The sequence below is a fragment of the Epinephelus moara genome, chromosome 22, assembly GCF_006386435.1.
Source record: "Epinephelus moara isolate mb chromosome 22, YSFRI_EMoa_1.0, whole genome shotgun sequence".
NCBI classification, from domain to species: Eukaryota; Metazoa; Chordata; class Actinopteri; order Perciformes; family Serranidae; genus Epinephelus; species Epinephelus moara.
The window spans coordinates 10,157,700-10,171,800 of NC_065527.1; the positions used below are offsets into that span (position 1 = coordinate 10,157,700).

Below are 14,101 nucleotides of genomic sequence, written 5' to 3' on the forward strand. Positions count from 1 at the left end.
CACATAGGAGAATCACCTCTGAACTCAATGTACTTCAGTGAGAGGATGCAGGCAGAAAAGCACTGTGATCACACAGCACAATGTACTACATGCCTTCTCTGCCCAGGGCCTGACACTGACCTTTTTAGAGATGTTGTCAACCTGCCAAAAACTCCCAAACACTCATGTTAGCTAGGTTATCTGATCGGGTTTTCAGTACAACTGCTTTCAAACAACTGTTGGCCACAAGGGCTAAATGGAATGGATGTATGTGAATGTATGAATCAATGTAAACTCCTAAATGTGCCACCATGACAGGAAATTGAACAGAGGCTTCAGCAGCAGGCGGCCCTCTCTCCCAGCTCGGCTCCTACTGGCCCCAACGCCTCCAAGACTGACACCATGATTCGACATCATGCACTCCGCCAGGTACACTGCAGCCTGCCATCTCACAGCCCGCCTTTGCTTGTGTAAAAGTATTTGTAAGTTTGTCTGCCTGTAGGTGTAGAATGATCTGTAACAAAAAGGCTTTGAAAAAAAAAGTGCTCAGGATTTTTTTGTGGTCATGTGAATGTCTCGTGTTCTGCAGTACGGCTACCACTAACAATTATATTTACTTTAGATGACATGAAACAAAGAAATGGACTCTAACTAAGCGTGTTTTAAGCTGTAACCACCAAGTTTCTGGTATTTGTACTTGACAACTGACTAAATCCAGTAATGCATTGCATCTGCTAACCTACAATGTGTAATTGTGCACTGTGTGGCAGCAATGGTGAAGTTAATGGGATGTCTGTACTGTCCTCAGGCTCCCCAGCCTCAGGCCTCCCTGCAGCGAGGTCTGTCCAACTCAGCGCGAGGTGTCCTGTCCAACTTCGCCCAGGCCTCCCAGCTGTCAGTGGCCAGCAGCCTCATGGGAATGACTAGTGCCAAGCACTGTGGCAGCGGTGGAGGCAGCAGCAGCAGTAGCAGCAATAGACTGCAGCATGACAGCCGTCGCCAGATCTACAACATCCCAGGTATCTGCTGTACAGTGTCTGCTGTGTGTTGGGGTGCCTGAATCAACTCATGTTCATCAGGGATGTCTGACACATTGAAATAACAGCTGTAGATGCTCGATCTGGCAAGACTTGACTGAAATATTGAAGGTCGTGGTTCAAAACTATAAAGTTGATCATCTTAAATTATAGATGTGATATGATATGAATGAAAGTTTTACTGAGAGAACGTGACACCTGAAATTGGCATGAATCAACTCAGTCCACTCTGACTGGACTGTGGTGCTACAGAGTGGAGCCTCTTCCCTCACAAATAATCTTTGACCAAATAGACGCTGGTTGAAGAGAGCACTTGAACCAGTGACAGCTGATATGATATGAACGAGAAGCTGCTATCTGAATGTTTTATACACTGGTCTTTGAGACTTTATAGAGACAGAAGCCGTCTTTACACAGAGATCGTCCTATAAAATCATGATGAAGTCCCTTCTTCATGCCGCCTTTGCATTTTTACACAGAACCAAACAACGGCAGCATCATGCTGCTCCCATGTGTGGTTTTTAGACGGCATGTCGGCATCGCGGCCTCTTTATCAACAATAACAATGGCATAACATGGCAATAGCAATAGCAATTATTCACCATCTCTGTTATGTAGCAGCTGATCTTGTCCTCTGCTCGGAGGGTAAGGAGCTCCCAGACCTCATTGTTGGGCATTTTCGGCCGCTGTTCCTCCTCTTTGAGTAAGCCACTAGCTGCTGCCAGCTACTTGTTAAGTCTCCCTCAGTGGGTCACACGCATAACACATTGTCAAAACATTACGCCCATGCAGCCTGTGATCTCATCCTGCTGGTTGTCCTGTCAGAGGCACGACAAATCAGTCCCCTAACTCTACGATCGTACCTTTTGTTCAAAACAGCAAGGCAGCATAATGTTGCGATATTCCTGCCTTGAATCGACAGTGTAAATGGGGTAAGAGTTAAGCATTTCGCCGACCTCTGTCTGTGCTCAGAGTCACTCATACCAGTGCAGTCAAACAAAGGTGTAGATTTGCATGTGGACGATAGGGACATATCCCTACCAATATTTTGGCAGGACAGAATTATCCCTACCAGTATCTGAGAGAAAAGAATATCCTCATACATGTACGAAAATACAGGACAAATCTGGTGTCATAGTGATCCGTTAAGGGACAGTGAATTTTATTTTTTTATATGGGGTGATTACGTATTATGCCTGATCAAAAGTCATGGCTTTGGGGTAAATAAATATTTAAGATTTTATATGGAAACTCCAGAGCCTAAACTTTAAGTGTTGCCGGACCTTACAGTCTCCTCTTTATGTGTCTGTCTTGTTCCCACAGGGTTAAATATTGCCTATCTGAACCCAGCGGCAGTTGGACCCCATAAGAGCTCCAGCTTAGCAGACCGGCAGAGAGAGTACCTGTTGGACATGATCCCACCTCGATCCATATCGCAGTCCATCACCGGACAGAAATGAGCCCCGCCCAGCTCTCCTGCCCCTCTGAAGCCACCCCCCCATCCTGCCCTCCTACCCCATACTGAAGCACTCCCAGATCGACCAACATCCCCACCCCACCCCCACCCCACCCCCCATCGCATGCAGTGCCTGTCCGTGTGCCTACCTTAAACCAACCCATGAAAACCCACGAAGTCGGACAAAGACACTAAACTGTCAGTGCATCTCAAATGTTGTTATTATAGTAAAAATCTTCTTCGTCAGCGTTGTTTAACAATTATAATTCCCATTATTATCGCTGTTGGTAGCACTATTATTATACCTGCAACTACCATTTTTGCTTCAGTTACGATTACTCATTATGCTTTTTTTCTTTTATAAGTGTTTGGTCCGTTTTTGTTTCTCTGCTGTCTCTCCTTTACCTTGGGCAGTGACGGTGAGTCATTGTAGGGCCACTTTAGGCCACGATCATATAGGATTTTTTTCTCCACTCAATTATAAAGCTTAGATGTGACTATTGCTAGTAACAGATCAACAGGGTGCATTCTGGTTGCTATGCAACATAAAGTTTAACAACTTTGAAGCTTTGTAAAAAGTGTTAGCTCGCTAACTTGGAGTAACAAAGTGGAAAATACTCAATAGGAACAAAAACAGGGGAGGGGGGGGGGGGGGGGGGGCATGAAAATGAAATTGAGACCAGAGCACCCACATTTGTATCGTCTTGTCAAAAGGGCCAGTTTCAAGAGCTGTTTTCACACCGTTATGCAGCTCCAACAACTTGGGTTTGGGGCAGCATCACCAATTTTGAGGAGACATCCTGCTACCATCAGAGCTAATCAACCGACATGACTAACAAAAGGTGCATATGTGTACAAAAGAGAATCCTATGTGATCAGATTTTGGAAAACCTTGTGCTTTTCTAGTCGGCTCCCACCATTTCCAAATCAAAGGTCATCACCAGTTTCTTCATTTCAGACGTCTGCCTCTCCTGCTACAGATTTGAACACTTACCAGATGGATGTAACTGTTAACTACAAACTGTAGTTCTACTAATCAGGACTGACAGACGAAACTACTGCACCTTCACTGGACCAACAGCCCATATAAACTTAAGCAAGGAGGGAGCTGACAGGCCGGAGGACATCGTCTACAAACTCACCCTGTATGAACGGGGGGATGATGGAGTCCACTCAGAGAGAAGCAAGTTGGTTTTCCCTCCTATCTCACTTCCTGCCACCGACCCCTCCATGCCCCCCTAGATACCTTTGGTTATCCAGTATGCACAGACTGAACCCTTTTTACCCAGCAGCTCCTCTTGGCATCACATGTTCTTTGAGAAAGTGAAAAGAACTCAAATCTGAAGGTGGAGGCACATTTTCTGCGTCCAAACCACAGATTCTGTACCTAAAAACCTAGAAAAATCTGGGTTCCTTTTCTTGTTATATTTGGATTTTTAGATTGTTTTCTGATTGTTGACCCCTCCCACCCAACCTTCCCTTCTTTTTTTTTAGTTCATCTGTTAGTTTATTTGTTTGTTATTTTTTGCGGCGTCTCCTAATGAAATGGTGGCGTGCCTGAGAGGTATTAGCCCCCGGAGACGATAATAATCAACATAGCTAAAAACAGAAACTATTGAAATATCTGTATGGATAATGTATAGATACCTAGCTTCAGAGGGAGAAAAAAAAGGATGTGGATTATATCTTTTATGGGAGAGACATGGATCAATCATTGTGTGCATGCTCTGCACACAAGTTGCCTCACTCCAGAGGAGCACTTTGCATATTTCCAATTGGAAAAACATTTTTTTTTAAAGGAGGAAAAGAATGTTACAATTGAGAGTGGCTAAGGTCCGGACGCTGGCTGACAGCCCACCAGAGTGTTAGGGGAGATGTCCTGAGTATTGTGGATTGCATCAAGGTTTGTGTTTTAGGGATGATGAGTGGTTTGATCCTATTTTTACTTTGCCAGTGTTGATCTCTGTTAATGTTGGACCTCAAGTGTCGGTTTCCAAATCCCTGGTGCCCAGTGTGCTGGGGTTAGATGATTACTAGATAAGTAGATGTACCATCATCAAAACCCAGCCGTAAATTTAGTCTCCTTTTCAGTACAGTGGGACACCATCAGCTGTCCAATTTGTCCATATGGATCTTCCTTCTCAGATATTAGCTAGTTGTGTGCAGCCACAGCTCTTCCCTGATCACAGCTACAGGAAACCTAAAAATGAGATTTGTTTTAATTTGCACATTTCATTCATTGAACCGTTCAATCTGTTCCATAAATATTTCATTTAAGCCGGGCTCAGGCTGCAGGAGTTTTGGGCTGACTTATCCCCTGATTCACCTAGAGGAGAAATCGGATGTCAGGCCCAGATTATCTGGTAATGTGAGACGTTTAAATATACAGATCCCAACTTCAATCATGGCTGATATTAAGGATTTAAAATCAGGGTGATGGTGGTTATGATTACGTCAGTACGCAGCTGCTGACCGTTTTCCCAAGCAACAGTAAACATTCTAGCTCCGAACATTAGTGAACACACTACTTTTGATATTAAAACTGACGTGAGGTGTTGCATTCATGCTCCCTCTGTCATGATAGTCTTTATTATATTCTCTATTATGTGATGCGCCATTGTTTTCTAATCTTGTAGCGTGTTTGAGAGTAGAGAATAACATCTGTGAAGTCTTATTTGCATGATAGAACCTGATTTTAAAATTGGTTTTGAACGATTTTAAACTCCTCTAGTCTGAGCCCAGCTTTAGAGGCAGTTGTGTGTCCCAGAGTTTCGCCCTGTCTCAAAGGAGAGGACTGGTTTACAGCTCAAACCTGCTAACATCAGGCTACATCTAGTTAACTTTATATAAATACATATAGACACACACACTACCCCGATGTGAAGTGTAAGAGCAACACTTAACTGGTTTCCTCAGGAGCGGTGGGCTCCAAATGTTGTCGTAGCTCAGGCATTTCAAGCAGTGTTCAGTCAATGTGCAGTATTACTCTCAGAACTTAGTGACTCCTGACTGAAGGACACAGGCGCTGTGATGAAGTCAGTTTGTGTTTGAGATACAGGGTTCTGAACTGACCAACACATTTCAGTCTGAGTGGGAAACCTCAGCTTACTAAGGAGCCGTAGCAAATAGTCAACTGTCATCTATGAAATCTCATGTCTGATTTGGATAAAACACAAAGCAAAGACTGTTTTAGTGACTCATTTTGGGATCACACCGATCCATGTTAAACATCTTCCAGGCAGGAGCATGTAAATTGTTCATAGAGAACATCTAGATTGTTGTGTGGTGAAACAACGTGGCACAGGTTCACCATTGACATGAGACCGACACTGTTGCAGAGGGTCGCAGGTGGCCAACACACATTCTGGCAGCCATGTTGGATTCCTTCACTTCTTGGGCAACAGCTTGTTACAGCTTCTGACAAAATGTTTATGTCTCAGTTTCTGTGCAGTTAATATGTGTGAATGAAACAGTCATGATTACGTTGTGTTTGGATTTCTGATCACGTTTGGGTTACATCACACTCAGTTCATTCTGGACTCACACTCTTAAACTTTGAATCCTCTACACAACGTTCAGACACTCACGTTCCAAAATTTCACTTTTGTCAGGTACTTTGGTTTACGACCAAATATCTGCAAGACTAATGACATTCTCATCAGCTTCAGCTGTACTTTGTGTTAAGTTTTAATTCACAAATGGTAGCACGCTAACACGGTAAACATTATACCTGCTACCTACCTTGTTAAAATTCATTTTGAGCATGTTCACATCCTGACATTGGCGTTAAGCTCAATGTACTGCTATGCTAAGTAAAGCCGCACAGCTGGTGTGGCTGTAGTCTCTTATTCTTGTTAAAGCTCCTTCTGCTGAATGGCAAGCGATGCAAAAATGTAAGATAAAGCTAAATAGCAAGAGAAGCTACAGTGGCACTTAAAAACCCTTTCTAAAGTTTTTTTTTTAAAAGTAGCTAATAAGTTTAAGCTTCTTGCTAAAAACAAACCGGCAAAATAAACTATAGCACTTAATTTCAAAGACTGTGTGTCGGTAAGTGGCCAGTCTTGTTTCTTTGATTCGAGCAGAACTACTGTCTGCACAGTAGTAGAAGCTAGCAGTGGTCCATTTTGTTCAATGAGTCCACCAGCTTGTTAGCTAAGCTAGCTAACGAAGCCCCTCAATTTAATTTTTTTTAGTGTTATTTTTCTCACAGACAGCTTCTGTCTTCATTCAGGCTAACAAGCTTTACCGTGACACTGATGTTCTCTGTCCATGTTCTAAATACAGTTTCTATCAGCTCTTCAGATTGCTAGTAAAATGGAAACACTTGACGTTTTGACAGGGAAATCATTTTAACGACTGGGCGATGAAGTGTTTTCTTCAGCCAATGCAGTAGCAGAATTCAGGGCTCAAAATACTTCTGTGTACATGCACTGGTGCATGTAACTTTTAAAAATACATGCACCATTTTTTTTTTTTTCTTAAAGTTTTTTTTTTACCTGCACCAAGGTTTTATTTTACTTCACTATTTGGTGTCAGGACATTTTCAGTATGTCAGAATACCATTTGAGGTTTATGGTCAACCTAAGTTTATATTAATACTAATATGAAAACTTTAAAAAAAAAAAAATCATATTAGGACTTCTTCACAGATGTCACGGTGGTGTCTAATAAATTATCGCTGTGATACGAGCCTTTCTTCATCCATCTTGGCTGCTCTAAGCACCAGTAGTGTAACAGAAGGAAAAGACATCAGAGTCCAAACAGGGGCCAGCTTGATCAGGTTATACATGGTGCAGCTTTTGCACTGTGCCACTCCATCATGTCCATCTGTGCACTGTCAGCACGAGTATAAAGAAGGCTTCAGCGCCCTTTATTCAATCCGCAATGTCATCAATTTTCAATTTGTTTTTCATTGTGTAGAAAAATGGCCCTGTGGCATCAGAGCAGGTGAAAAGTTTTAAAAGCGTGAAGTTCATGGTCAATGCATGAGACTACGGTCTGTACCAAGCTACGTGCACTGGTGCATGTAAAGCTGACCATTACTTGCACAGCTCGACTTTTATGTGCACTTACATGCATATGCAAGTGGTATTTCGAGCTCTGAGAATGTGTAATAGTTGGAACCTTTTCTGAGAGACCAATGAGAGATAGCCTTTACGGGAAAAACAAACCGTTTGACCAATGCTAGTTTAGCACAAGCTAGCTTAAAAAGGGGACAGACTTCACTTCACGAGCTCCTCTTCTAAAGTCAAGACAATTTAGAACAAACCACAGCAATATAAACCCTAAATCTGCTCACCTTTACTAATGTTAATACAAACAGTCCTTTTAGATGATTCTGTAGCCATGACCATGTTTCACCTCTCCAGTGGATGTCCTTGATGGAGCTCTACACAGTTGAGAGTTTGGTGGTGTAACTGCACAGCCTCTGCACATCTTCTGTCATTTGTTTTTGTGGATCTATGTCACTGTTACCCTCTGCATTGTTACAGTCCCCCCGTCCATATGTGCACAGTGGTTGGTGATGTTTATTCCAGCCCGACTGTCAGATGGATGTGTTCTGGTTCAGACCTGCACGTCAGAGCGATGTGATGATGAACAGCCCAGTGACATGAAAGACTTAGGCCAGGACTATGAAACTACCTACGATTAGATTCAGAGATGTTAGCTCAAGTTAACACTTGGAAAACATCATTTTTGTTAATCCTATAAAAAACATAGATCAATTATCACTTTGGTGGAACAGTTGAAATTGGATGTAGAGATATATTTTAATGAGTTTTTAATGTCTGGGATAAATTTTTACTGCCACTCACGATTTGATTTTAGCAATGTTTTTGTCATGCATCTCCTTTTGCTGCCAAGCTGAAGTTAAAGAAAAAAAAAAAAGCTCCTGTCTCTTGCTCTTTTGCAGATGCATCCACACACCTTTGTATTTGGACTGCAGATTCTTTCTTGAAATCTAAAAGATTTAAATTTGAAGTCATTCTTTTTCTGACGTCTCAATTGAGTTCTGTTTTCTTTCTATTGCAGTTTTAAAAAATAAACAAATGTATTGACTATGGAATAAATGACACGATATTTGCTAGGTTTGAAGTAATAATGACTTATTGTACATAAGCATTTTCTCCTCCCTTGTACTGAAAAAAGAAATTAAATGGTTGTATATTGTGTAGAAAAGCAAACAAAAAGCCATGAATATTGTGAAGCTTGTCATTTCGTTTTGTGATCACTGTGTATTATTGTGTAACAAATGTGCAAAATGTTTGGGATTCTTTTTTTTCCCCCCTCCCTCCTCTGCTTCTTGAAGCGGTCTCCCTGGATGCATTCGCTTTGGTTGGGGACTAGTTAAGAGTTTGCAGGAAGGTGCTCATTGGTTCAGACACACAGGGTCTACAGTCTGGTTCACATTACACATCTGAACATTTCTTTTGTTTTCTCTCAGAGCGTTGAAACTTGAAATAACTTTGTTTCCTTTCCTGATCTTGCTCTAGATAAAAGCACTTTGAATGTTTCACTTTGTGTGTCAGATTACATGGAGAGAATTGAGGGACCCTCCTGAACTAATGGTTTGATCCAGGGTCAGACTGATGTGCCAGTTTGGCCTCTCACCAAAGGACCAGACTGGTGTTTTTGCATGTTCATACACATCATGTCTATCCTACATTATTGCTGATTGTATGTCCACACATTCAGGCACATTGGCTTTCTATGAACCATTGAGTTGTGAAATTTGCTGGATTGGAGAGTGGGTGCTGACACATTTGTGCTACTCACAGTGTTGAAAGATGACATTTAAAAACATGGTGTCTAGTGTCCCTGTTGCTCTGACGAACACACTGAAGACTGTTCTCATTCAGACTTTTCTCAGAAAGGAGTTCCAGCTGTTTACAGTGACGAAGGGTAACAGGGACATTCATTGTGAATGGTAAATTGTTGATATGATCCTAATGTGCATTTCAAGTGGGTTCCAGCTTTTCACCATGGTTTACATCATTTCTTGGAACTTTTGGCATAAAAAAGTCAATTTTATACAGAAGTTTGGCTCTAGATGTTCCATCCAGGTATTCGCTCTTACATCAGTGGAACCCTGGTTTTTGTTAAATGGCCACGTCTGCTGCTTGACCTGAGAAGAACTGACCCTGAATCAGTGATCACTTTTCCTGCCAACACCAGCATACAACACGTATGGTCCTCTACTGTTTGGCTTTATCTTCTATTAGTTGTCGTTGCTAATGCAGGGAAATGTTTAATTTTCGAAATTAGTTTGATCAATTTTCAGTTGACTTTTTGTATAATGTTGACAATGTTGAAATAAACATTTGGGGACGCGGAAACAGACAAAATCGACCGGAAACTAATCTAAAAGTCCTTTTTTTTGTTTTTGCTTACATCAATCCTGACCTTTTGCACATACTTGATATTTAACGGTCTTCAAAAAAGTAAAAGAAAATAATGCTGTTTGAATACTGCCAGTTGATTGACAATTATGCATTGATTGAAAAAATAAGCTAATTTTGGAGGAAATAACTTTGTAATATTTATCTCTTGCAAGCTATGTTTAATAAAGGTTGAAACAATTTGCTTCCAAGTGTGACTTCATTAAGCTTTTTGTATCAGGACTGTGAGATGGACTGTTCTCTCAGGGACTGTGAACGATGTTTCAAACTGTAGTGTGTCTCAGATGAAATGAACATTAAAACCTCTATGGTGGGACGTTGGATTAAACTGCATCACTTTAACCTAATTTAGAAACTCTCTTATTTATGGCACATGAATTTTCACTGGGTTCTCAAGACCCAAGTTAACAGCTTAAAAATGTTTGTAAAAGTTTTGCTTCAGAATCGCTTTTTGGGCTTGGTAAACTCAGCTGACAAAACAACTTCACTTCATGGTGTGTGGATCCTGTATCAACCACTAGGTGGCAGGATTAGGTCAGATGAAAGGGGTCAGCTGTGTTGAAAGTTGCCTGGGTCTGACTCAACACAACATGAGAAACAGAAACCTCCGCTGTCAATTCATTCTTTACATTTGATCATAGATCAAGGATAAGAATTAACAGCCCCTCACCCCCAAAATATGACTGCTATGAATATAACAATGGTGACCTCTTGTTTTATCTTGTAGCTGTAAGATCTTGTATCTAGTCTAGCCTCTGTATATAGTATACACAGTGTATAGTGAGTCATCTTTTACATGTTTGCATGATCTGTTCATCATGAGTGCAGTCTGATCATAAACACAGCCTTGTATGTAGGCCTACAAAAAGGCCATCTTTGTGTATACACCCATATGGCCATAGGATTGAATCAATGAGCTACAAGTGCTTTAGGGCATGTGGCAAACTATATGCTTGGTGTTGTTTCCAAATACTGCACCCAACTGCACTCTCATACAGAATCTAGTTCAGCATCTGTCCTCAGTCAATCCACAACCCAATTGCTTGTGAAAAAATACCCACTATACGCCAATACGCTATAAATACAGCTGGAAATATCCCAGCCTCTCATTAAAAAATACCTGTTTTGGATGCTACAAATACAGCTGAATATGTCCCAGTCTCACGTTAAAAAATACCCACTTGTGGTGCTATAAATATGGCTGGAAATATCTCAACCCCTCGTTTAAAAATACCCGCTTTTGGTGCTCTGAATACAGCTGGAAATATCTCAACCTCTCATTAAAAAATACCCGCTTTTGGTGCTATAAATACGGCTGGAAATGTCCCAACCTCTCATTAAAAAATACCCGCTTTTTGTGCTATAAATACGGCTGAAATGTCCCAACCTGTTATTAAAAAATACCAGCTTTTGGTGCTACAAACACAGCTGGAAATGTCCCAACCTGTTATTAAAAAATACCCACTTTTGGCGCTCTGAATACAGCTGGAAATATCTCAACCTCTCATTAAAAAATACCCGCTTTTGGTGCTATAAATACAGTTGGAAATGTCCCAGCCTCTCGTTAAAAAACACCCGCTTTTGGTGCTATAAATACGGCTGGAAATGTCCCAACCTCTTGTTAAAAAATACCCGCTTTTGGTGCTATAAATACGGCTGGAAATGCCCCAACCTCTTGTTAAAAAATACCCGCTTTTGGTGCTATAAACACAGCTGAATATGTCCCAACCTCTCATTAAAAAATACCCGCTTTTGGTGCTACAAATACAGTTGAATATGTCCCAGTCTCACGTTAAAAAATACCAGCTTGTGATGCTATAATTATGGCTGAAAATGTCCCAACCCCTCGTTTAAAAATACCCACTTTTGGTGCTATAAAAATGTCTAGAAATGTCCAAACCGGTCATCATAAAATACCCACTTTTGGTGCTATAAATATGGCTGGAAATGTCCCAACCTGTTGTTAAAAAAATGTTGCATATCAGTGATTTGCCGAGACAAAAATGCCAACATTTTATTCTTGAGACTGGGCTGCTACCCCATATACTACAGAGAAAAGCAATCCCGCTGTGTAACGCAGACCGGGGTAGGCAGGGTACACATCTGAACAGGTCACCAGTTTATCACAGGACTGACACAAACTGAGACAACCATTGACATTCACAATTTAGATTCTCCAATTAACCTGATGTGCAGCCTTGCAGGTCTGTGGGAGACATGCAAACTCTACACAGAAAGGCCAAGCCGACCAGCGGGACCCGAGCTTCCTGCTTTGTGGATCACAGTACTGAAGAGTAAACACCGCTCTACTGGCCGGCAATGATTGATTTAGTAAATGTCATTTCTGCCTCAGCAACCCTCAAGTGCCTGCCCCACACACACACAATCTTTAGAGAGTGATTTCAACACAGCTGATATATCATGTCGACCACAAAAGAGGTGAACCAGCAGTTCTCCTTTTTAGTTTCTGCACACAGGGTCAGCATATCAGAGTCTCTGGACATCATCAGCAGATCAGCTTAGAAAGACCTCTTGACCTCTTCTGACACATTTCTGTCTTTCTTTGTTTTCACTATCTGGATTTTATGCAGTTTTGTGTGTGCAAACAAAATATGAATACAATATAACGTCATGAACACATTTATTTTAAAGATATTAATAGAGCATAACCTACACCCTCTCATTATTTATGTTGCTCTTATTACAGGAAAGTTTCCAGGGGTTGCTGAGGGATATGCTTTTGTTGACAGAGCATTAGCTCATCTCATGAATATTGCCTGGTACAATCCTTACTGTAGCTCACTCATTTTCCATAACTGCTTATCCTGTTAGGGGTTGCGGGGGGGCTGGAGCCTATCCTAGCTGACACTGGGCGAGAGGCGGGGCGCACCCTGGACAGGTCGCCAGATTATGGCAGGGCTGACATTCCAGTGGATGTCACATTCACACGTACAGCCAATTTAGAGTTACCAATTAACCTAGCCTGCCCAGACTGTGGGAGCAAGCCGGAATACCTGCAGAAAACTCACGCCTGACACTGAAAGAACATGCAAACTCTACACAAAAGGGCTCCCCCACCCTGGGTTCAAACCAGAAATCCCTCTAGCTGTGAGGCAACAATGCTAACCACTACATCACCGTGCCACCTGCAATCATTAGCTGTTTCTCCTTAATGTTAATCCTCCCTTTATTTTGAAATTGATACATCAGAGAAAGTTATTTGACACCTGCCAAGAAAACAATCTTGAAATCCTAGATATCCTGCCTATCTGGACACAATCACTTTGGATAAATAATGAGCAGACTGAACAACACTCTAAAGCTGAGGTCTGCTATTGCTTACTGGTGGACATCATGGATTTTATATTGCAGAGGAACTGAAAAACATGCAGCTGTCAAGGACAATAATATACTTGTGATCTGTATTTTTACCCTTGACTGTCATGCTGTTTTTTATTGTTAGTACTGAACTGTTGTTGATTGCATCTAGTGGCTCAAATTGTGATTATCCAGAGGGTATTTTTGTGTGTGACACTCAGGAAATGCTCTCGGCTGTTTTATTAAAAATATTTTTATAGTGTCTTTCAGGGGATTTAAGGACACTTTGCATGTGTAAGGCAGACAAAAAGAAAGGACTCAAGAGTAGAAAATAACGTATCAGTGTTTGCCATTGATAAAATAATTAACTCAGTCCACTGGCCTCAGTGATCAGGTAGGTTTCAGTTAGGTGACAGTGCCTGGGCTTGGTGCAGGTGGGAACTCTGGCAGTTGAATTCTTCACAAGCCTGTCCAGTGTTTTGTTGAGTCCACTGCAATAATCCAGACAAAAGGTGGTGAAGGCATAGAGGAGGGTCTGTGCCACAAAGTCTCGAGGTAGTCGGATGCAGATTTGGTGATGGATTTGATTGTGCAGCGGAGGGAGCAATGCCCTGTGATTGCGAAAGTATTTTCTTTCGGACAGGATGTGTAGGGAGGAAGTCCTCAGTGGTGTGACCAGTGATTTCGGCTGTGTCAGATCGGCTCCCAGCCAAGAAGTGTTCCTCTACACTGGCCTTTGCTGAACACACGGCGATGATCTCATCTGAGGAAGACAAGAACCAAGTGTTCGTTTAACAATTAAGTTCTGTGAGTCATGTATTACCCTGCATATTAGAAAAGACTGTTGAACAAGTCCAAACAATATACAGCCGAGACACGTCAGACAAGCGTACAGTTATAAGGGCATTTCC

At 41.6% G+C, this 14,101-nt stretch overlaps 1 protein-coding gene across 1 annotated transcript in view; it reads left to right on the plus strand.

The window, feature by feature from the left end:
• Positions 1 to 10,054, plus strand: part of gatad2b (GATA zinc finger domain containing 2B) — a 51,873-nt gene extending 41,819 nt beyond the window's left edge. The window contains exons 9-11 of the mRNA XM_050034248.1: positions 298 to 408; positions 788 to 998; positions 2,340 to 10,054. Coding sequence (XP_049890205.1) covers positions 298 to 408; positions 788 to 998; positions 2,340 to 2,476 — 459 coding nt within the window. The 3' untranslated portion in view covers positions 2,477 to 10,054. The remainder of the gene's footprint in view (positions 1 to 297; positions 409 to 787; positions 999 to 2,339) is intronic.
• The last annotated feature ends 4,047 nt before the right edge of the window (positions 10,055 to 14,101 follow it).